General features: G+C 45.1%; 1 protein-coding gene across 1 annotated transcript in view; it reads right to left on the bottom strand.

Moving 5' to 3' along the window:
- Positions 1-14,427, bottom strand: part of PPA2 (pyrophosphatase (inorganic) 2) — a 34,323-nt gene extending 19,896 nt beyond the window's left edge. Inside the window, exons 1-3 of the mRNA XM_015429208.1 lie at positions 14,165-14,427; positions 8,821-8,885; positions 5,774-5,818 (exon numbers count right to left, since the gene is read on the bottom strand). Of these exons, the coding sequence (XP_015284694.1) occupies positions 5,774-5,818; positions 8,821-8,885; positions 14,165-14,369 (315 nt within the window). The 5' untranslated portion in view covers positions 14,370-14,427. The remainder of the gene's footprint in view (positions 1-5,773; positions 5,819-8,820; positions 8,886-14,164) is intronic.
- Between the last annotated feature and the right edge of the window lie 11,256 nt (positions 14,428-25,683).

A 25,683-nucleotide genomic window follows, 5' to 3' on the forward strand; every position in this document is an offset into this window, starting at 1 on the left:
CCTGGAGCTGGCAACCCTAACAGAAGCCCAGGCCTTCCCTGATGTTGTCTCCTGCCACTAGTTCTCAGAAGTTTGCTGCCTCTATAGATGGAGGCTCCCTTCAGTCTGTGGGGCTAGCTGCCACTGATGGACCTCTCCTCCATTAATCTATCTAACCCCTTGTTAACATCTGCAGTTAACAACCATCATTTTCAGAACTTGCCATCAGCCTCAGCAAAGCCAGATATTGTGAGGCAAACTAAGTCTCAGAGGGAAAGGTGAAGGACCAAAATACATGTGTGTGTGTGTGGGGGGGGGAATGTTACCTCCCCTCAGTAAACCCTTTCCCTCATAAGGGGTCATAACCACACTCACACACGATTCCTCTCACAGACCATAAAACCCACAGACATTGTCGATCAAGCTAAAAACTCAAGGAATCTGACCAGATCATCTTGATTCAACACAAAATTTAGCCCTTCCCACCAACTGCCTTTAAGCCCCTGATAAACATGGCTTATATGAATCATGATAGCTAATGGCCAGCCTAACATTAACTGGCAACCATTTTAAAGAGTCCAAAGGCACATTCTAGAGTCAGCCTATGTTTATTAATTGGCTGTCACCATGACAGCAAATATATAGCATTCTTCTCATCACTTCCTTCCTATCTGCTTAATTGTTGCCATTAATGTTAAGTGTCCTATAAACGCTGTATATTAATTTCATCATTACTGTCCGATTACCCTGCGCAATGAAAAATAGCTACCATAGCCTTTTTGCTTCTAGCTAATCACCCGTTGCTTAATAATTCAAATTACCTTCATTAGCATTACTCTGCGAGTGCAAGTTTCCACAGTGAATTTCTGCAGATCAATTGATCTGATGGATGAGCGAGGGGTATACTTTCTGCCCAACCTTGAATGTTTTTACTACCAAAGATCAGGATTCGATGTCCCATGAAAAGCTCAGTTTTCTGGCTTCCTCTCACAGTCTCAACAAAGCGACATACAGCTGCAGCTGCTTCACGACAAAGGGAACCTCCATGTTCAGAAGCAGTAAACCTCAGAATAACATTGCCAGGAAGCAACATCAAGGGAAGGCCTTAGCTTCTATATGCTGTTATTTCTGCAGAAAAATCATCTGGCCACTGTGGGAGAAACAATGCTGGACTAGCCAGTGCTCTGATCCAGCAGGGATCCTCTTATGTTCCTAATGAACATATGCTCATATGCTCTGCACCATCTCAGACCCAGTGAAATGGCCTCAACAACAATTGTCAAGTTTGAATCAGATCCAACCACAAAGCATGATTTGCTACTACATCAATAAGCTAGTGAAAGAACACAGGAGGACTTGTTTGCATCTTGTCATATGACAAGATAATTCACTGTTCTCAGCAAACCGTTGGGGAGCATGGCTTGCAACCAGTTTGAAATTCTGTTTGCTGGAAAAGTATAAGTCATAGTTTCCTGGATTAAACAATTTTCATGCCATGCGTGAACGACAAAAGTGGTGAAGATAGGAACGCACAAACAATTCTGAAGCTCATTCACATACCAAATCATGGTATGTTTGAACCAAGTATTAGCAATAAGGCAATCTGTGTAATTCCTTTTTACCATCCTAATACAAGGACTGTTTGCTTTTCTAACAGGTTTTCAAAATACCTGCTTTCCTTTTCAGTTTCAATGTCATGTGATTCTCTGTTACTACTAATAAATCTGTTTTACTACATCGCTGTGCCTACAGCTTACACTATTGCTCTCCCTGCTGTTGAAAAAATACTTTGGTTTTTTGTATATAAAACAGAGCACTTGCATATGTTTCATCCAAGCACCCAGCTTTTGCTCACATGAATTGGCTAATTATTATTTCAACAAATAACTTCATGTCTGCATCTGGTTGTGCCTGTTTCTGTATTAGAAATACACAAATCAAGTGTTTGTGTAGGCTAGGTAATTTTTTACTGCAATTCTAGTACCCAGTCTGGCTTTGAAATCATCAGGGAGGAGATGTTGAATAACACAGTGTCAAGAAAGCCATCTATATCAATCCTGGGTTAGCAAGTACCAAAAGCCATCTCTCAGTGCATCAGATTTGGTCCAGGGACATATATACTAGAAGTCTAGTTGATGACCCTCAGCATGTATGAACGCTTTCATCAAAATTATCACATTTTATTGACCTCTTCCCACAGATATGCTTTCATGGTCAATAGACATTGCTCCCAGTTTTCTTTTCTTTTCTTTTTTTTTTGTCTTCAAAAAAGTAAGTCTTTAGCCCTTTTTGTTGCACCTTTCCCCTTTATATCTCTGCAGTGAAAACAGGGAAAAGATGTAGGTGTTTTGTTTTGTTTTTAAGTGAAACCTGGGAATTCAGAGAGCTTAGTAGACAGATCACTGGGAAGATATAGTAATCTAGCAATAGGCAAAAAATGGTGGTAGTATGGGGAATGGCCATTGCAAGGGACTGGGGCAGGAAAAATGGTACCAATGTGGCTGAAACTGGGAAAGATGTAGACTTCCCCATCTATGTGGCAGTTTCCTTGTCTTTGCTATGACCTCCCCAAAAGACCATAGTAAAAGCAGGTTGGAAAGAATGCCAAAAAACCAGGGGAAAGTCAGAAGGTATGCACCACAAAGTTATGTGGAGAAGGGGGGGAAAACCCTGCTTCCAAATAGCTCACAATCCAGACCTAACAGGTCGTTTCCATACTGGCTAAGTTAGACACTTTTTGTGGTAGTGACTCCATACATTAATTACGTTATATCTGAGGCAGTACTTTGTCTGCCCTGAATCTTTTATGTAAGCTGCCCTGAGCTTGCTTTGGCGGGGAGGGTGGGGTATACATTGAACTAATAAATAAATAAACAATCAATTTCACTGGGAGCCAAGTTTTAGGGTTATGGAAGAGGGAGAAAATTCCATTCATTTTCTTCACTGCACGCACGCACACACAAAATATTATGGTCTTCTCTAGTATCCTCCCTTAGTCATCTAAGAGGCCCTAAAAACTTCCCTCACAGGAAAGGTGATCGTTTTGGTAGCTCTTTTTCTGCTCTGCAGTATTTTTTTGGAGATGGAGAGACCAGGACTGAGCTGAATATATCAAACACAGCTGGTACCAAATATTTATATAATGGAGTTACAATGCGGAGCAGTTTATTTTCAATTGCTTTCCTAATAATCCCTAGCACGGAATGAGCCTTTTTCACTGCCACTGCACACTGAGTTGATGGTTTCATTTATGGGGGGGGGGGGGGGGGGGGAGAGGGGGAATTCTGGGATCAGCTTGCCTGATAACAAAGCTGCAGACAAAAGCATATAGCAATTATTTGTCTTTCAAATAGAAACTATAGACAGATGACAAAAACTGGATTTTCTTGTCGTTGACCAACGACAGGGAGAAACCAAAAACCACAGATGACAGAATGTTACCCAAGAGGTTTCAGATAACAGAGTTTGGGTCTTGATACCGGGGTCCATTGAAATATAAGCTATTAAGCACTCATATGAAGCAATGGCAGTCCTTACTATGTATCTGGGTGAAGTGTGTCAGTTTTTAATTGGGTACTAGCTACAAGCATATGCAATCCTAGCTTTCTCAGGGCCTAAACCAGGGGTGTCAAACTCATTTGTTATGAGGGCCAGATCTGACATAAATGAGACCTTGTCGGGCCGGGCCATGTGTGCCATAAAATGTAATGCCAGGTAGTGGAGATATAAGCTTTATAAAGGACACAAACAAACACAATTAAGGATTTTTTAAACTTAAAATAAAAACATGCATAAAACATTAGCACTCTTGCAATATTTTGTTTATTTAACAAACTGACACCTCTTTCTCTGAATTATTGCATCAAAATGTCTGTGCTGTAGCAATCTTGAGTATGCTTGTTCAGGTGTGTATCTGTGAACTGCAAACCTACTTTTGATTTATTTACATTCATTACAGAAATCTCATGGTCAGTGCTCTGAGCCTAGGAATCAGGGGGAAACATAAAATGGCTGGGCACTGTGAGCTTTTGTACATACATTGCTTCCTGTACTGGTCAAGAAGATGTGAATGCATCATGAAACAAAGTGAGGGCTATGTGCTGGTCTACAAAACTATAGTTTTCCCAGAACAATAACTGCAACTCCTATGAGGCAGTGTAAAAATAGACAGACAGCCATGTATAGTGGTCAGTTATCAGCCTGCTATCTGGTGAGTCTAGGTTCAAAATTCCCAGTCTACAAAGGAACTGTGCTGGGTGAACTTGGTCTGGACACACACTCTCAGCCTAATCCACCTCACTGGCTTGTTGTTATTCCTCATATAAATAGTTCACATTGCTTCCCTACTGAGAAAGACTGGATCATGAGGGCATGAATACAGTGATAAAGGGGAAGCAAACCCAGTTGAACCCAGGAGAGCCACAGCATAATGAGTCCAACAAAACATACACATAGCATAATGAACTCAACAAAATACATACACACTGTAGCAGAACACACAAAAGCTCATACCTTGAATAGAACTTTGTTCGTCTTAAAGGTGCCTTGTATTTTTCCTGTGCAATTGAGGAAGCCAAGCAAAGGGGAGAAAGGGGAGGAGCCTCAGCCAAAGGAAGGAAAGAAAGGCTTGCCTTTGTCTCCTGTGCGATTGAGGGAGCCTGCCAGAAAGCAAGCTCTGGCTCATTCCCTCCCTCCCCCTGGAAGGAGAAGGGGGAGAAGCCTCAACCAGTGCAGAGAACAGAAGTTTGCCTATCTATGTCTCCTGTGCAATTGAGAGAGTCCGGCAAAGCAAGATGCAATGCAGCAGTAGCAGAGCTGGAGAAGGAAGCAGGAGAGAGCCAGTTGCTCAAGGGCCAGATAGGAGCCCTGCTCGGGCTGGATCTGGCCCGCAGCCCACATGTTTGACACCCCAGACCTAAACCATTATTGTATACATGTACATTCCTGGTTAAATGTCATGTTCAGCTAGGTAGTCTTAGACCCACTGCCTCTGAGGAACGCACCATCAATTAGCAGCTGAGGGGCCAAAGTCCCATTGTCATTAGTATTACCTTTGCTGAATGCTTCCTCCTCCACTGCTACAATAGTGTGACAACAGCAGAGGAGCTTAACAAAAGCAATTACAGCAACCACTACTGTCTTCTTACCTTTCCTGTCCTCATCTCCCATATCATGCTATGAGGTGACCTTGAAGGGGAAGCAGTCCTTATACCCACCTTCATTCCCACCTTCCCTGCTCTCTGCTCCAGCCTCTTCTTTCCTCATCCCAACCCAAGGAATCTCCGCATGACAGCAGAGTCTGGGAAGCACACATGGAATGGTGGTGGTGGTTGTGGGAAATGACAGCTGTGGCAATTGTGCAGGACACACTCAGATAACAAGGGTTGCCAGCACTGGGTTGGGAAATACCTGGAGATTTTGGTGAGGGGAGGGACTTTAATGGGGTATAATGCCACGGAATCCACCTTCCAAAATGGCCGTTTTCATCGGGGGAACTGATCTCTGACACCTGGAGATCAGTTGTAATCCCAGGAGATCTCCAGCCACCACGTGGAAGTTGGCAACCCTACAGATAAAGCAATGCCCATTATCCCCTTGGCTCCTAGGTGATGGTGAAATGTCATCCCAGCTTAGGCCCTTACATACTCAGCCCCAGTTCCAATGCAAGAAACCAATCACCTCTTAAGAGAACTTCAAACAGACAGCTGCTCTGAACTCAAATGTTCCATCCTATCCAGATTGTTCTACCCAAGCCCATCTGGCACAGTAAAGTAATCTCAAGATATAACCATACCGAGCTTCCACCGAGCTTCATTCTTTTTGCAGGACTCTCCTTTTCCTGTACATAAGTAAAAAAACCAAAAAAAACAGTGGTTACATGCTTCTTAACGTAAAGGAGACTATTAACAATGGCACCAAAGTAAGAAAACACTAGAACTGAATTGTTGCTAAAGTGGCATCAGGCTCAAGCAGTGAAAATTAAGCTGGCAGTTATTACATGGGAGTAGAATCCAGGGAACCCAGTGGAAGTCACTTCTAGATAAACATGCACAGGTTTCAGGTAGATTCGAGTTCAGTAGCACCTTAGAGACCAACAAGATTTGGGGGGGGGGCATAAGCTTTTGAGAGTCAAAGCTCCCTTTGGAGTCTCAAAAGCATATACCGCTCCCCCCCCCCAAATCTTGCTGGTCACTAAGGTGCTACCGGACTTGAATCTAGCTATTCTACTGCAGACCAACACAGCTACCCTCTGACTTGATGCACAGGGCTCAGGCTGCTTAATTCCCATGAACATTAATCTTTAAGTGCACAACTAAGTCCTTTTCCTACCCAATCCACAAAGAGACATACAACCCTGCCCTACATATCTTTGCTTAGAAGTAAACCCCATGAGTTCCGTGGAGCTTGCCCCCAAACGTGTGCACACCTCTTGTACTTTACAGCCAAAGATATGCTGCTTCTCGGAAGCACATGACATGTACCCTCTTAATCTTGGAAATCCTGCTAATAACTAGTTCAAATATAAAGTTTCTCCCTGGGTGAAATTCAGCTGTAAAGGCAAGATTGTGCTTTGCTGTTATGAAATGAGTCTTGGAAATCATCCGGAATCCAAGACTTCCTGTTTCAAGGAAGCAAAGGAACAAACTGGCTGTATTCTGGACATAACAACAAATAGTGGTTTGCTGTTAACCAGGAACTGTTTCAAGTTGCATGCGAGAGGGGAAGGGAGCGCAGAAGACCAAGGACTTCCAAGGTTTGCTCTAGTAACCGCAGCCAGAGCTCATCATTACTCCCAAGTGTAGCCCCTGTGTTTGAACCAAACAGGAACAACACATTCCATCCTCACAGCTGCAGGTACTTTCATAAACAAGTTGTTTCCTCACAGTCTATCTGTGAGATATATGAAACTACCTTTTATTGAATCAGACCTATCAAAGCCCAGTATTGTCTATTTTGACTGGCATGGACTCTCCAAGTACGGCTGCAGCTCTGGGGTGTGAAATTCCTGGAGATGTGGAGCCTGGGAAAGGGAGAGAGCTCAACAGGGATGTGAGATGGAGTTCACCCTCCAAAGCTGCCATTTTCCTGAGAGGAACTGATCTCTGTAGTTTGAAGATCAGTTGTAATTCCAGGAGAAGTCTAGGCTCCATCTCGGCAGTTTAATTTTTTTGCAGGAACTTTTTTTTTTTTAAGCGAAGCTGAACCTGGAGACTTTGTGCCTATAGCACAAACATATTGACTCTCACAAAACAGCCAACAAATTCTAACTGCCTGGTTCCACAGCTCCTCTAATGAGCAACTTCATAACTATGCAAAAAATATGTTCACACTGAGGCTGAGACAGCAATAAGTCAGAACAGCATTAAGAACAGCAGGAGTATTCGCAGCCCAATAGATGTGATTACCCTGATTATCTGAAACGCAAAAGAGCTGCAAATATTTCCTGGGGAGCAAACCCACCAGGTAACACAGCTTCACTTGAGCAGATCCTGGTCAGACATCAAGTTTATATCAGAAGACAGCTAAGATTACCAAATGAATGGATGTGGTATGAACACATGTTACAGGGTCTTATCTCCTCTTTTTGTATATGCCTTAAAATGTGTGTTCACACACCCAGAGGGAAACTGGAACATCTAGTCCTCTTGAAGTACACACATTATTTTTGGGCTCTTCCGCATTCTCATTTTTGTCACTCATTTGTCCCTAGTGCTTTGCCCCCCCCCCTTTTCCACATGTGTTTTGCTCCCTCTGGGACTACTAGAGACAGCAAAACACATGGGGGGGGGGAACCCTGAAGCAATAGGAACACACAAGTGATGGAAATCAGAATGCGGAAGAGCTTGTTTTAAACGGAGTCTCAATCTTTCTGTGTAGAGCTAATTCACACAATCATTAGCCTTTAGCAGAGGACATCTCTTGGGGACATCTCTTGCAGGTGCATGACACCTTGGCCAAGCTTGTTTTCCTTCCTGTTACAGGTATTAAAACCCTGGGCTGGGCCAGAGGCACAAGCCAAAAGACTCTTGGTCCACAGCTCTGAAAAGGTCAGGTCAGGAAATCCAGAACCAGTCCACGAAGTGGCATATTATATTATTTGCTTATTTAAACTGTATTTCGTAAACCGCTTTGCCCTCCCCCACAAAAGCATGGAAAGAAAAACGTTGTTGAAAATACTTAAAACAATAAACTATCAGTCCGGACCGTAAGCATTGTGTGGCACCTGTGCCGTCTCCTTGCTCAAGGGCTATAAAAGAGTTTGCCATTCTGTTACTATCAGACTGCATCAAGTAAAGAATGCTATACTAGCTGGATCTTGGTCTGGCCCAGCAAGGCACTTTTCACATTCCTAGGCAAGAGCACACAGAGAAGGGGTGTGACTTGCTTTGTGCATTTAACACAGTTCAATGGAGATTACACACACAACATAAGAAAGGAGAGCCCCACAAGGATTAAGATACCACTCACAAAAGCTAGTTCAAAGTTTTGACTCAAGAGTGCAATTGATGCAATATGTTAAAGATGGCTGGGAATTTTGCTTTATGAAATGAGTCTTGAGAGGGTAATGAGAACTCCTGACCTCAGCAAGTTTGACAACCACAGCTCAGAAGTGAATGAACCTGAATCAATGAAACTCAATAAGGTATGACTGCTTGCAACATGGAACAAATCACATGGATGGACATAATCTTAGGATGGACATAATAATTACTGACCCTTAAACGTATATGGCTATAGTGCCAGTCAGCTAAAGGTGCAAGATTAATGTTGGATGCCAACCCCCTATAGACTTCCTTTCCCCAAAACTTCAATAAATAAGAACACTATGTACATATTTACCTCATTTGGTCCAGCAAACAGAGGAATATCATGGAAGGGGGAAATATATTTTCCCTTTGAATTCTCTACAAAATGAAATATATATAAATATATAAGCAAACACAGAGTAACAATATGTATGGCATCTATGTGCATCTCAACAAACACTGAGATATGCAGGTTATTTCAATACAAATACTATTTACTTATCAAAAATACACAAGTAACTACAATAAACCCCAGTCAAAACACAAAGGTTAATAAAAACTTACAGTGTTGGAGAAAACCAAAATTGGATTTTTTTTAGCTTCCTATAAATTTCACGTTCCTGTTTTCCTACTCTGCCATCAGAATACGATACATGCAAAATAGATCTTTGCTCTTTCTCCAATATACTGTCTCAATACCAGGATTTTTAGAGATATAGCCAAAAAAGGGATGGAGGGGGACTGAGCTCATTCCCTGGGTAAAAGACTGAGGGCCCACCCCACACACCCTGTTTCAGTGGTTCTGAACACTTTTAACATCAGAAAATTTCAGACCCCCACATGACAAAGAAGCTACTCTGAATTCAGGTAACACTTTTAAATGAATTTGTATATTACTAATCACAACAGCATCTACATATGTTTGAAACACAGTAATATGCAAATGTGCTAGACATATCATTTATTTGGTCTACAGAAGTCACATTTGCTTATTTATTGGTGGCAGAAAGTGCCATCACATCGCAGCCAACTTATGGTGACCCCATAGGGTTGTCAAGGCAAGAGGTGGTTTGCCATTGCCTCCCTCAACTTACTAGGTGATCTCCCATCCAAATACTAAAAGTGAGAGCCAGTTTGGTGTAGTGGTTAAGTGCACGGACTCTAATCTGGGAGAACCAGGTTTGATTCCCCACTCCTCCCCTTGCACCTGGCTGGATGACCTTGGGCAAGCCATAGTTCTGATAAGAGCTGTCCTTGAAAAAGAGCAGTTTCTGTCAAGAGCTCTCTCAGCCCCACCTACCTCACAGGGTGTCTGTGGGGAGGGGAAAGGAAAGGAGTTTGTAAACTGCTCTGAGACTCCTTTGGGTAGTGAAGGGTGGGATATAAATCCAATCTCTTCTTCTTCTTCTAAAAGATCTGACAAGATCAAGCTAACCTGGGCTATCCAGGCCAGGGCTATTTACTATACTGAGTCATGGAGGAGGAGGTGGAGATTGGATTTATACCCTGCCCTTCACTCAGTCTCAGAGCAGTTTACAATCTCCTTTCCATTCCCCTCCCCACAACAGAGACCCTGTGAGGTAGGTGAGGCTGAGAGAACAACTCTGACAGAACTATGGCTTGCCCAAGGTCATCCAGCAGCTGCAAGTAGAGGAGTGAGGAATCAAACCTGGTTCTCCCAGATTAGAGACCATGCACTTAAACACTACACCGAACTGAGATGGCTGGTGCTGTTTTGTGGCTTTCAGAGATTGGAACTCTGGTGGAAGGGTAAGTGGTACAGATATAAGAAATCTTGTATATTTGTATAGTTTAGAGTTACTGGAGTAGCTGCCTAGGATGACATTTTGGCTAACACAGTTAACAGTCAGCCTGTACTCACGGGAATTCACTTGGATGCCCAATGAGCTTTCAGTCCTTGACAGCACAAACGGTGAATTTATTTCTATTTTAACCCTGCTTTTCAGTGGTAAGCTGGCTCCCAAAGAAGCTCACACGTATCAGAATCAAATGCAAATAATAATTGAAGTGCAACACAAAATGTTCCTTGTGGGGAGAATTCTTAATTGTGCTGGGCCCACGCATGATGAAGGGATGGATGGCTGCTCTCCCCCCACCCCCATCTCAGCGATGGCCCTTGAGAGCGGGGACCTCATCTCTGAATATGCTCTCAGAAATCTCTGGGCACATGTGTTGAATGGCAGATCTGTTCCACAGCTGATAATGTAGTGATTACTAATTTAGGTGACAAAAATAAAGGAGAAGTCCAGTGGCACGTTGACAAGTACCACAATTTATTCCAGCATAAACTTTATTTGAGTCACAGCTCAGGTATTAATTCTCTTTGTTTTGTTTACAACATTTTCATGCCGCCTTTGCACCCAGTCAGGGTCCTCAAAGCGGCACACAGAGAAGCGTTAAAACATCTGAAAAATTAACAATAACATTTAAAATGATAGACAAAGTTTCAGTCCAGTGGCACCTTTAAGACCAACAAAGTTTCATTCAAAGTATAAGCGTTTGTGTGCATACACACGAAAGCTTATACCCTGAATATAACTTTGTTAGTCTTAAAGGGGCCACTGGACTCAAACTTTGTTCCTCTGCTTCAGACCAACACATCTACCCACCTGAATTTAAAATGATAAAATAATTCAATAAAAAACAATACCAGAATCAGGGAGGAGGGCCAAGAACTGTTACTACGGGTATGCCAACCAAAACAAAAAAAAGTCTTCACCCACTGGAAAGACCCCAACAGAGGGAATTCCAAAAGGAGGGAGTTCCAAGGTTTTGGCGCCGTGATGGAGAAGCCCCTTTCTTGGGTTGCCACCTGCAGAGCCTCAGATGGTGGGGGCAGCCAAAGCAGGGCCTCTGAGAATGACCAGACTTGAACAGGACAGTTCATATGGGAGGTGGGCCGTAAGGTATGGTGGTCTTTGGCCACACAGGGTTTTAAAGGTCAATACCAGCACCTTGAATTGAGCCCAAAAGAAAACTGGAACCCAGTGTAGATGGAACAAAACTAGAGTGATATGGTCCTTACAACCCACACCAGTCAACGCTCTGGTCACAGCATCCTGTACCAATTACAGCTTCCAGACAGTCTTTAATGGCAGCCCCACTTCACATACACAGACTGACTGGGCTGGTCAACATAGGGACACCATGTCCCAGTGAAGCTCCTGGCCCCTGACAGCTGTCTGATGCAGTCTGGGCTGGCAGAGATGTGGGAAGGGCCAGGGAAGCCAACTGACAGGCCACAAAGAAGCAGTCAGCCAAACAGCAGCTCCTAAAGTGCTGCAGCCCAAGGCATGGGCATTTCCAGATGTCACTGGGGACAGGAGGGGGTGGGCAATGGATAACAACAGGCTCCATGAAAGCCTCCATCAAAGTACTTCTTCACCCAAGGAATGATTAACACATGGAATTCACTGCCACAGGAGGTGGTGGCGGCTACAAGAGGGAATTGGATAAATGCATGGAGCAGAGCTCCATCAATGTCTATTAGTCACAAGGTATAGATAGGAATTCTCGGTCTGGGGCAAGTGATGCACTGTAATCTTGGTGCTCGGGGGGGGGGGGCCAACAGTGGGATGGCTTCTAGTGTCCTGGCCCCACTGATGGACCTCCTGATGGCACCTGGTATTTTTGGTCACTGTGCAACAGAGTGTTGGACTGGATGGGCCTTTGGCCTGATCCAACATTGACTTCTCTTATGTTCTATTGTTCTCTCATCAGGATTGATCCTCCTCACTAGTATGTAAGCAAGCTTGACTGGGCTGATACTGCCTGTCTGGATGGGGGGTCCACAGCAGTGTTCCCTCTAAGCTGAGTTAGTGTGAGCTAGCTCACAGTTTTTTAGCCTACAGCTCACACATTTTTGTCCTAGCTCAAGAAGGATGGCTCCAGTGCAAACTCATTTATGCAGTGACCAAATTGCTCGCTCACAACTTTAATGCCAGTAGCTCACAAAGTAGAATTTTTGCTCACAAGACTCTACAGCTTAGAGGGAACATTGGTCCACAGAAGGCAGACCCATTAGGGGAGGCACAGCCACACGGTGGCAAGCAAAATGGCAGATAAAGCCCACCTGGAGTGAAACAGAGTTGGGGGGCCATGGCACCCAGGGAGGGGCCAGTGGTACAGGAAAGGCATAGGTGGGGGAAGTCAGAAACCTGCCCAGGCTGGATGGATATGCAGACCCCTTCCAACCACAATCCCCCAAGGGTCCCCAGTACCACAGCAATAAATGTTGGGACCTGTTCAGATATTGCTATAAGAAGCAAAATTCATTATTAGGAATTCTGGTTAGGAAACCAGAGCTTTATACCTCTTACATCATGGAACTTGATACTTAAAACATGCACTTAGGTTTGCCAGATGGCTGTCAGCATCCCCTGGAAGCATTTAGTGGGCAGGGACGTGTGCCAACAACACTATATAGTTTTGGCAACTTCTAGAGCATTCCATGATGTAACTTCCAAGTAACTTCCAATTTGCACCAGCAGTGACATCAGGGTGCGGCCCTTTCCCTTGACACAAAGCGGGTTGTTGGGATGTCTCCAGAGACCCGGCAACCCTAGGTGAGGTTTCCTAATACCCTAGTTGACTTGTAGCCTCCTACTACCTGTGGAGAGTTTGCAATAGTGAAGGAAGGGTGGGCATTACGTAATATACACTTCAACTATCCATACTCAGAATACAACATGCATCAGTTCAAACTGCATAGCAATTCCCCCCCCCCCATAGCAATTTTATCGACAGAACCAAACTATCCATCTGATTAGGCACAGAGTATAAAACAGCATGGTCTGCCAAGCTGTCAGGGTGCCAGTACAGAAAATGAGAAAAAGAAAGCATATTTGCAGTGCCTAGCTTTAATGACTGCTTTCACACATGATGAAATCCCATCCCAGAAGTCACTCCCATTAAAGAATCTGCCTACAACCAGATGTGGAGTCTGCACGCCTGCAAGTGACTGTGCCTCTGATCCACTGGGATCCCCCATGGGTTCCCATCCTGCTCACTAGTAGGATCCCTCCTGGTGTACAGCCAACGCCAGGTTAGGAAATTCCTGGAGATCTGGGGCGGAGCCTGGGGAGCAGAGGGACCTCAGGGGGATATCGTGCTCTTCAGTCCACTGTCAAAGGCAGCCACTTTCTCCAGGGGGAACCGATGTCTGTTGTCCGGAGATCAGTTGTGATTCTGATAGACCAACCACCACCACCACCACCCGCGGCCGGCAACCCGACGTCTATTTGCACACGTGTGCTGTGGTCCCACGCGCTGAGTTCATGGACTACAGAAGGAACTTTTACCATCTGGAAGCCTGCCATGGAATTCCCAGGGTCGGCTGAACAGCTAATACTGAACACTGAACTTGCACCGCATTTATTTCTCAGCGGAAATCTGCCTATTGCTAACTCGGAGACGTCCTAAGGTGGGCCAGGGCAGGACCTCCCGCATCGTATCAAGCCAGTCTTTGATCTAAGCACACCAGGCGGCTCCTGTGTCCTTTAAATTGCAACGATCAAAGGGAAGGGGCGGGGCTTCGCAAGCACCGTTCTAGAGCGCTATTTGAGGACGTAGCCCAGGAGCCCGCTGCGTTCCGACGTCGTCTGCACCGCACGGGGGCCTCTCGGGTGGCTACTTACTAAAATAGAGGCGGGACTCGGGCGAATGGAGTTGCCCCCGCTGCTCCGTGCCGTACTGAGCCATGAGGCCGCCGTGGAGCCAGCGGCAGCCGGGCGGCCAGGGCTGCAGAAGCCGCGATGGTGGCTCCTTCCTGCACGAAGCGCTGCAAAGCTGAGCCGCCCGAGGCAGGCGCAGCAGCCAACTCAAGCCGACGGCCGCACGCATGCCTCTGCCTTCCGTTTCTCCGGGCGGTCCCTCCTCCGGCGCACCGGCAGTAGAGGCCGCGGCGGGTGGAGCTTGAGCATGCTCAGCTACAGCAGCCGAAGTTGCAGGCCTGCCCTCAATCCTTGTTTACGGCTCGGTCATCCCAGGGGACAGGGACAGGGAAACGAAGCCAGGATCCTGGGGGGAGGGCAAACGGGACGGTAGCTGCCGGAGCAGCGCGGGCGAGGGAGAATTCCAGGGTTCCCCACGCAACCACCTGAAAGCGCCAAGTAGTTCCGCCTTGAGGGTAATTGCCATTAACGCCGTGGGATTGACTTCCGAGTGCAAGTCTGCCGCCGTAAACACTTTTAGCAAGGAGTAATTCCCACTTTACTGCATGGAACTTACTTCCGAGTAAACGTGGCAAGGATCGAACTGTGTTGGCAGGCAGCTTCCGTGGCGTTGCTGCCTATGAAGACGAGAAGTATTTCTCAATAGGCACGATTCCCTTAGCTGATCTCGTAGCAACGTGGGTGGGATCGCGGTGGGTGGGAAGCCTCTTTTTAAAACTATGTTCAGATATCAGCCAGCGGCGGATTTAAACCGAGCCTGTTGACCTGGCCCGATAGCCGCGATCAAATCACGGCTCGATAGCCTCTAACGGTAGGAGGAGAAAATGTAAAAGCGCATTAATGCATTATTCAGTGATTTTTCTCCCCTTCCCCTTATCGCTACAGTACGAAAGATCGAGTTACTTCTGTGCACGTTTTTGCAATATCTCCTCCAGCAGGAGACGGCAGAGTTTGGCAGGAAGCGCATGCTTGGCATCCATAAAGTGCCAGTTGAAATCTTAAAAAAATATATCAAAATCTCGGATACTGTACTCTGGGAAAGGTCCTAGGAACAAGCTCGATCAGAGTAACGGTCTGTCTTGATTCTCCATAGTCCTGTCTTCACAATGGCCAACCAAAAATCCCACAAGTTATTATTTTATTTATAGCACACCTTTTCCACTGGGACTCAAGGTGGATTACAGAATAAAAAGCAATGCAATTGTAAAGCACAAGGCATTCGATGAACAATGCTATAGGAGTGGGATTGCCTAATTAGAAGACGAGGCAAGCAACAAAGTGCCTGAGGCCAAGTAATACTGCACACAATACAGAAGTGGAATGACAAAGACAGAACAACAAGCACAACAGAGGCCACGTGCTATTGCCTTCCAGCAATGGATATTCAGGGACAGAGTGCCTCTAGACATGGAGATTCCATTGAGCTGTCATGGCTAAAAAGCCATTTTCCCTGAATTTGTATAGTTTTCAAAACGACCTACACTAATGGTTAATGCCATTGAGTTCCACAAGTTAAATTATGCATTGTGTGTAGGGATGCTAACCCCAGGTTTTGAAAATCCTGAAGATGTGGGGATGGAGCCTAGGAAGGGGAGGGAGCTCAGTGAAGTAATAACACCATAGAGTCCACCTCCCAAAGTAGCCATTTCTTTCAGAGGAACTGATCTCGGTTGTGATTCTGGGAAACCTCCAGGCTCCAGCTGGAGGTTGGCAGCCCTGGCTTTATTTCACTTCTGTTGCCTTCAGTGTCCCTGGATTCTTCATATTTTGGTAGAAGAGGGGAAATTTCTCTCTTCTTTTTATCTACAAGGTCCCACAGTAGATAACAGTTAACAGTTCACACAGTAATAATCCAGTTGGAAAGTGCACTGAAAGCGGATTATTTAGCGTGTGTGACCGTAGCCATTGTTTCTTAAGTCCAAATACAGCATGGACTGTTAAGAGAATACTTATTTTATTTCTTACTATTACTTGTTTTATAGTTTTATATAGTTGTAAACGGCTTGGGGCATGTTTTATGGAAGAGAAGCTAAGGGATGATTTAAATTTGGGGTTCCTCCAAGCACAGTGCCCGCTGACACCTTTCCTGGCACATGCCAAACGTTGTGCGCAAGTGGAGGGGGCCAGGTGGGGCTGTTGCCCAGCAGGGCTTCTGGCTGGCCCCTGAAGATATGATTGACTGTGCAGATGCTTCGAAGTCTTGATTTGCCAGCAGCTGCCACCACAAGGATCTTCACTGCATCACTGAAGACGTAGACAAGAAAATATTTTTAAACAACGTGGTCATTTTAAAACACATCCTGTCAAGCACAGCTTCTTCCTGAAATGTTGAGGAGTTACTGCTGGAGTTATGTCTGATGTAACCCCCTGACATTTTGTGCTTGGCTCTACCTCTTGTAGTTGCACCAACCACTCCGTGTCAGAATTCCAAAGGTGCCTGCAGGGATTCCCCATCATTCACCCTCATAGGCCATAAGCAGCTCACATGTGGAAGGAAGACATGTAAGAGCTGGGATGTTCCTACTGACACCCAGTCTGCAGGAAACTCCAGCCATAAAATTCCTTTTCAACCACCAGTGCAGATGATGCGAGCTCTATCACTCCTGTTTCCAACTGTGTAATACTAAGAGTGAGACCGTTCCAAGTCCATTGAAGTCAATTGGCTTAGAACTGTGTGGCCTCCTGTTTCCAACTGTGTAATACTAAGAATGAGACTGTTCCAAGTCCATTGAAGTCAGCTGGCTTAGAACTGTGTGACTGTATTTGGAATGGCACTGCAGACTGCTCACACAAATAGTTTGCAGGGATGAGGGATGTAATGCCTGCAGTGGTGATACACAAGAAGATGTGTGCTACTGCTACTTCTGTGATCTGAGAAAAGAATTCCGCACCTCGTGAGTTTTCTAATTAAGGAAGGAGCTGCTGCAGTCATCTGCGTATCCCGTCTTTGGATATTCATTTAAAACACATTAAAATCTTTCAGAACAAGGAGTCTACATTAGTTCTAAGGCAGATAAATTGCATGTGCAGGCTTCTGGTGTCACGGTAGAGCCAGGGAGTCAGGCTGGGAGGGTGGGTCACAAGACAAGTCCGAGGGTCAGCCAGGAGAGCAGTCAGCAGAGCGTTAAGTCCCAAAACACCAGACACCGCCGTAGTCAAACATTACCAGAGAGCAAAGCCAAGAGCATCGTCAGATTCAAAGCTGGGAGTCAGGAGCCAGAGCAGAAGTCCACAAACACAAGCCGAGTCCAAAAAGCCACAGAGTCAAACAGGAATCAAGGTGCAGAGCTTCTGGTTCTACGAACAAGGTTGCCAGCACAAATTGCTCATGGCCAGAGGCCCTACTAAATAGTGCTCTAGCTCATTAACCCATTAGCACCTTTGTGCGAGGTCCTGGCTGCTGTTAAAACTCAGGGCTCAAGGATCTCCGCCCACTTGAACGTGCTTCTTTTCGTCGGATCTGGGGCTGAGTCAAGGGCAGGCATGACAACTGGATGATGGCCACTTCAGCCTGTGTTATTTGTTCTACTTCGCTGCAGCAGCAGACCCTTTTTGCTTTGGGGGGAGGGACCGTGGCTCTGTGGGCACGCAGAAGGTCGCAGGTTCAATCTCCGGCATAGGTGATATGAAAGACCTGTATACCTGAGACCCTGAAAAGCCACTTTGAGTTTAAGTAGGCATTCTTGACCTGGATGGTTCAATGGTCTGATTCAGTATAAGGCAGCTTCGTATGTACCCCTCCATGCACAGAGGGGAGGATTCAGCTTGTGAGTCTGCTTTCAAGTCTCTCCACTTTCATGCTTATGTACGGGGTGAGGGATTCCAACCACCCTTACTATTTATTCATTTTATTATTTATGCCCTACTTTTACTCCACATGGGAATTCAAAATGGCATACAACATCATTCTCCTCCCTCCATTTTATACTCACAAAAACATCAAACTTGAGAGGGTCGGTTGAGAGGGACTGGCCCAAATCCATCCTGGTTTCCATGGTAGAGTGCAGATCTGAAACTGGGCCTACCAAATCACAGTCCAATACTTTAACTGTGATACTACACTGGCTCATCAAGCTATGCAAGTTTGTAGGGATGCTTTATTTTTTCAATTCACCTTGGCCTACGGTGTGTTTAAATCATGTTGTGAGCCACCATGGAAAAGCTAAATAAAACTGTCCTTTAAAAATTACAGTATGCCTAATTACAGTGTCTCATTTGCTGTTTGCATTATATCAATTTTTAATTATGGGTCAAGGTGTAAGCAGTGTTGAGGCAAAGAGGTTTGGAGTTGTCATGAGGAGAAGTTGCAAGAATTTCATTGGTTTGGCTAATTGCACAATAATATTGTATACATTACATCAAAAGGAAAATTTCTAATAGGTGCAGCTGTTAGCCGGATTGCCTCAAATTATTGATGATTTTAGGGGAATTATGATACTACACGAGGCAATAGGCAAATAAGGGAGCAAGCACCTATGTATACAGGGGTCCCACTTCTTCCACATGCACCAGAAATAGACTCAAAGGCTGGCTTCAGTATAAAATGGTTTCGTTTTCTGAAAGTATCTCACAAGCATACAATAATTCAAACACACACACAATTACACAGATCTGGGAAAATTAGAGAGAAGAGCACATTCGCATTAGCAGAATAATCGTTGAGGGGCAATACTTTACCTGTCCTTGGCGGGATGAAGTGATCCTTAGGAAAATTAAGGGAGACTATGAGGTAATAGGATTGTGTCCTGAACCAGCAGAGACACGTGGAGACTCTGGCTGCGCAACCGAGAGTCATGGAGTTAGGATGGGTATAGGAGAGAGAGAGAGCGTGGTGGGTTGCCCTCTTTTATGAGGTGGCAGGGGGTGGGCTAGGCTGGCCACATCCCTTGGCACACCTCCTATTAGTCCATCCCCAAAAATATACTGATTGGACCTGGGTTCAAGGGGGAAGAGTCTAAGGGGGGTGGTCAATCAGATCTAGTAATCCTGGGCAAGACAGTGGCACCTGGAGGGATGATGACTCATATGGCCAGAGTCATTTTCATGGACATCCCTTGATTGTCTTATGGCTGCAGCATCAGCTAGGCGAGGCTGGGTGCGGGAAGGGAATGCTGCCTGTGCGTGCAAGGAAGAAGCTTCCTCATGGCGTTTGAATCTCATGTCTCTGGTCTACTGCCTTGATATGGCATCTGTCTGGCTTTTGGTGCTTCATGTGGCTAGGGAGCTGTTCCATCGTACAGCAGGTAAGAGGGCAGGTAACCTCAGGAACCATAGGCACATCATCTCAAAGGAAGGCTTCCAACTCCGCATGGAGTTTGAATCCTTTGTTTTTAGGTCTTCTGCCTTGGCATGGCATCTGTCTGGTTTTCGGTGCTTCATGTGGCTAGGGAGCTGGCCCATCTTACAGCAGGTAAGAGGGTAGTTAACCTCTGAAACCATAGGCACATCATCTCACAGGAAGGCTTCCTTCTTCTGGGTGTGTGTGTGTGTGTGTAACTGGCATCATATTTGGGTCACCACACAGTTCAGTCCCTTTTGCACACTACTGGCAGAGTCTAAGTTTTATCACTTATGAAACCATAAGTCCATAAGAGCGCTATAAGCACCTTGCAGGGCAATAGGTTCTCCCATAACATGTACCAGTAATTGTCAAGGTAGCTGGCAACCTAACTGCTCCAGTCCTATTCCATGCACGTTTATCAAGGAATACCTTGCACTGAGTTCAGACTTATTCTCAAGCTAGCCTGCATAAAAGGTAGCCAGCAGCCCTGGAGAACAATATCCTGTCCCTTTAATAGAGGCGTAATACATGGAAATGGGCAGCTGATGCCTTTCAGGGCAGCAGGTAAATAGCATCAGCTAGTAAATAGCATCCCATTAAGCCTCTATTAAAGGGACAGGACATTTTTCTCCAGGCTCGTTGGCAACCTTACATGCATAAGCAATAAAATCTCCATGTGGAGGATCCCCCCTCTCACTGGAGTTACAGCTAAGGGCCAGTTCTTTCAGACATAAAAAATAACAGGATACTGTGAATTGCGGAAGAAGCCACGCCTGGTAGAAAGTCCACCATCTGATGCAATAGCTGGGGGACAGTGACTCTTGCCCTCTAACGTGCAAAGAAGGGAACATTGAGCACTCTTGAACAGCACATTACATACTACATGGGTTTTTTCAGTGTTCAGAGGTTTTCTTATGTCTATTTAACAACAAGAAGAAGAAGTTGATGATTCCATTCACAAGGTGCAGCAGGGTAACAGAATGTTTGCAAAATTAAAATGAACAAGATTTATTCCCCCTGTTCTCATATATCATAGTGCTGCTCTCTACTTGACTAACAGAGTCAGGATCTTTTCCTGGTAAAGAGCCTTACACAGTTTAAGCTAGGCTCTGGATGGAATAAGGCAAAACAGTGCACAAACATGCATAGCATGTTAATTTCTGTTATTCACAAGAAAAAGCAAGCAAAACCCAAGATCCAGGAAGTCACACTCACAATTAATTAATGGAATGAGCAATAAACGTTTTAACATCCTGTTAATATGGATAAATATGGAATTCTGAACACACAACCAGGATGCCAACTTCTAAACTGACCTCTGCAACTGTGCCTTTAGCAAAGGATGTAGGAATTGGCAGATGACGATCATCCCAACATAGGAATTCATGCTGTCCCCTGCACTACTGCAGGGGTAATCTGAAAAGTTGGCAACCCTGACTAATAGAAAAATAAGTCATACTATAGATTGCAACTGGAGTTAAAACCTCTCCAAGGGAGAAAGTCATGACTAATTTACACAAATTCACAAACATTTAATCCTATTACTAACAAAACAAACAGAACCATCCAAGAAGCTAAAACAAAACCTGACTGGTTCAAAACTTGCCCCTTAAACTTGCCCCCAGTCAAAGTTCCACAGAAAGCCTGCAGAACCACCGTAACTTTCCCAGAATCTGAATTAGAATGTTAACAGGGATATTTATTTCGGAAGTGATCGTCGTCAGATGCCAGAAATCTGAGTATGGCATCCTTTCCCAGAGCAAATGCACAGTATGTAGGGTTGCCAGCCTTCAGGTTGCACCTGGAGATCTCCCATTATCACAGTTGATTTCCAAATGATCAAGATCAGTTCTGGGGGAGAAAATGGCTGCTTAGGAGGGTGGACTGGTCTCTATGGCATTATACCCTGAGGTCCCTCCCCTCCCCAAACCCCACCCTCCTGAGGCTCCACCCCCAAAATCTCCAGGTATTTCTCAACCCAGAGCTGGCAACCCTAATGGTAAGGTAGCTTTTGTTCTGCATTCAGCCCCCTTCCCTCTATCACAAAAACATCAAACCCATATAGTTTTGCAAGATCTGCTAATAAAACTCCCCATTAGTTTCTTGAGGTCATTTGGCTCCTTCCTCTGAAACATAAAACTCTGCCCTTTCCTGCCTGTTTGTTTTTGAAATCTGGTCCCTGTCTGTCTATATACACAACATGCTAGTCTTTTGTGTATGTATAAACTCAGGTGCCTTTTTTTTTAATTGAAGCAGGAAAAACATGCATAACTGCTCTCTGGGACTGCAGGGCCTCTTGGTTTGAGTTCTTCTCTGTAAAATCTCCAAGGATCATTAAAGGGCATATAACTTCATTCAATCAATCTTTCTCATAAACCTTTCAGACATCAAATGCAGTAACAGTGGCTTGAAGCAATCAATCCACCAGAGGAGATTTGCTTTTAAATACCTGTTTTCTTTACTTAAAACACCAGGATGATCAGATCAATGGTAATGTGCCAGGAGATATACCACATCAAAATACTCCTTTTTCCAAAGAGCTTTTGTTCATTCCCTCCTTTACCCATAGTCTTGAGTAGTTTTTTTCACTATTGATGAAATTTACTTTGCCAATGCAATTCTTGAGCACCTGTTGCAGCATACTTTCCACACTGCACCTATTTAGTAACCGGGAAGGGGGGTGGGGTTGTACCTATTTTCTTACTAGGGGTGAGATACTAGTTTGCAGTAGACTTGGCACCCAAGGCTATCTGCTAGAACACTCGTTGGTTGGTTTGCTTGCTTGCTTTTCTCCACATGAAATACATATCTCCACCATTTAAGGCTGCCTAGAGAAAAATGACCTGTCTCTTTAATTGAGGCATGATAGGATATTATTTACCGGGTGATGCGATTTAGCTCCATTCTGTGAAATGCTGAAGTTACCCATTTCTGCCCATTAAGGGTCTATGAAAAGGATAGGACTTTTTTCTATTAGGACTGTTGGTAACCCTACTAACATTTCACAGTTTAAAATAGGAAATGTCTACAATATTCCTATTATCCTACCAAGGAATATTGCTCAAAGCATCCACCCACAGTACACCCTCGGAGAGTTCAGTTGTTTAAGGATGGGCACAGACCTTTAAAAAGGTGGTTCAGGGCAGCCCCTGAACCGAACCCCGAACTGAATGAGCCCCCCAAACTGAACTGAAAGTTTCCCCTTTCTCTTGGTTGTGGCTCACTGCAGCTGGGACAAAGGGGGCAGGGATCGCCCTGGGCCTTCCCTTCCACTTTTCTTGCTGTGGTCAGGAGAAATGGGGGTGGGGATTGCCCGGGAAGGGACTTCATTTAAACCTTTGGTTTTGCTCCCCCCTTTGAAGCAGCAGGCAACAAAACCAAAAGGTTAAATGGCTGCCAGCCATTTAAACCTAACATCTGAGCAGCGGACCCCGTGCTGCTCAGCTGTTAGGTTTAAATGGCTGACTCCGAACTAAAATGCTGAACCAGCCAAAAGTCTGGCAATTGTTCAGGGAATGCGCTTTCCCCAACATCAGTTCCTGAGCTCCGAACCAGCCCAAGTTCAGCCAAAATTTTGGCTCATGAGCAGGTTTGTGCCCATCCCTACTATTGTTCCTCCTGTTTGTTGCATTCATGTAGGCTGCCATAGCCGATTCTCCACTGATTTAAAATCCAAGAGTTGTTTTCTTTCCACAGTAACCCAATGCGGCTTACAGCATCAGTTTCTTCTTCTCTATTTTATCTTCAAAACAACCATCCTGAAACACAGGTTAGGCTGAGAGTCACTGGCCCAGGGTTACCCAGTGAAATTCTGCAGCAGCATGGGCATGTGAACCTGGGCTTCCCAGATTTAACTTCTAGAGATGCTGGGGAAGAAGGTAAAGACTGGAACAAGATGGCTGTAGCAGGTAATACATACAACACTTTAATCTCCTGGAAGGAAAACATAAGGACAGATTTACTGGGGACACGAGCCAGAAAACAAATTCTGTCTCTTCTAAGGAGGGACAGTTTATCAATTAGCACTCTTTGTGGAAGCCATTGGAGGGAATCACAGAAGCAGAAATACGCAATAAAAAATAAGCTTATCTTTTAGAGGACTGGTCCAACAGGGTGCCATTTCAGATTGCGGTTAGGATATTTGTGCAAATCTTTAGGAAGTTTCAAAAGCCCTCTGACTGAAGGATATATTATGAAAAAGGAACGTACGTGCTGCCCAAGGTATGATATCACCTGTGGTCTGAAAGTAAAAAGGTAAAGGTTCCCTTGCTCGAAAGCCAGTCGAATCCGACTCTAGGGTTGCGGTGCTCATCTCCGTTTCAAAGCCGAAGAGCCAGCGCTGTCCGAAGACGTTTCCGTGGTCATGTGGCCGGCATGACTAAACACAAAGGCGCACGGAACGCTGTTACCTTCCCACCGAAGTGGTCCCTATTTATCTACTTGCAATTTCTTGCTTTCGAACTGCTAGGTTGGCAGGAGCTGGAACTAGAGACAGGAGCTCACCCTGTCTTGCGGCACCCGGGTCTTGAACCACTGAACTACTGACCTTCCACAGCCTGCAGTTCAGCGTCTTAACCACTTGAGCCACCGCAGCTCCTCCTGGAATATAGCGAGTTCAGAAAGTATGTGGTGCTAGACTTGCACAGCGTTCTTAAAATAGGCATGCAACTACATACAGAAAGCCTGCACATGTCACAGAATGAGGCAGTTGAATGCACTGCCTACTTGATGCAGGGATAGGGAACACATTTTAATGCTCTCCCATGCAAGGAAAAATTTCTGCAATCACAGACTATAACATCATGGAGAATAGTTCTGGCCTAGTGTATTATTTTCTAGACTATTTTTATTTGCAGGGAGTTTTCTATGTAGGGATATGCTGAACATCCAGAATATGTCCCCCCCACCAGAGCCAGCTGAAGTAACACAGATAAGGCTGACAACCTCCAGGGGAGCCCTGGAGATCTCCTGGAATCGTAGCTGATCTCCAGACAACAGAGATCAGTTCCCTTGGAGGAAATGGCTGCTTTGGAGGGTGGACATTGTGGCGCTATTCCCTCCTGATGCCCTTCCCCTCCTTGAACGCCACCCCTAAATCTACAGGAATTTCCCAACCTGAAGTTGGCAACACTAAGTACAGACCATTCTGCCACCTTATATTACTCCCATCTCTATTTTATTCTGCTGACCACATAACCGCACCCTAGTTTGCCTTCTCTACTAGCTGTGAGAACTTCCTCTTTCACTAACTTTCCCTTGGTTATTCCTGCATGAAGCATTTTTATTGCTAACAAGCAACAGGCAGGATGCAAATCAGAAAACACTATATAGGGAGTAAGTCTCATTGAGCTCAATGGGATTTACTTCTAAGTATACAAGTTTAGGAGTGTGCTGATAGCCTGTCAGCTTTATTCCTTTGGTTATCTAACCCCCCCCCCCACTTGTTCCTTTCATCTTGGGTCTATTCTTATCACACCCTTGTAGCTAAAGCAAAACTGTATAAAAGCTTATATGTGCAATGTTCAAAGTCCTCTGAAACACTTGTGCGTGATTTTTATCACTTATCCCCACCTCCATGATCCCTCCTATAGCAGCTTGCATACAAAGGGCTCCTAGTTAAGCTCTGCCTTTAATGTGCACCTCCAGCAGAGCTCTAGAAGTTAGAAAAAGCACTTGATTTTTTTTAAAAAAACTTTTATTACTGCTTAATTAAAACGGGAGACTACCAAAGGTACCCCAGCATCTCCACTGGATAATTATTTGAACCACATAGAGCCATAATGAGCCACATACATTAAACTGTAAAGAACATTCCTGCAATGAAAAAAAATATGGAAGGAATACTACCACATGGTGATGACAAAGGATGTGAAACAAATTCCCGTGTCTCCTAGTAAACTGCCTGGCCCTTGAGCGGGGCCGGCTCGCTCACTAGGCGAACTAGGCATTCGCCTAGAGCGCCCCGGCCCTTAGGGGCACCAAACTGCACCCACCCCCCGCCAAAAGTGCCCCTGCTGGCTCTGATGGGGGGCACGGGGGGCACCAGAAGGGATCCTTGCCTAGGGTGCAAAATATGCTGGGGCCGGCCCTGCCCTTGAGGCATAACCGGGCCACCCACCAAGAAGGTGGGGGAGGATTCTGTGAGTATACAGAATAATGTGATTTTGTAAATTAACTAAAGCCGGAAGGAAGCCGGATGAAA

Source organism: Gekko japonicus, unplaced genomic scaffold (genome assembly GCF_001447785.1).
Source record: "Gekko japonicus isolate JY-2015 unplaced genomic scaffold, Gekko_japonicus_V1.1 scaffold2981, whole genome shotgun sequence".
Lineage (NCBI taxonomy): Eukaryota > Metazoa > Chordata > Lepidosauria > Squamata > Gekkonidae > Gekko > Gekko japonicus.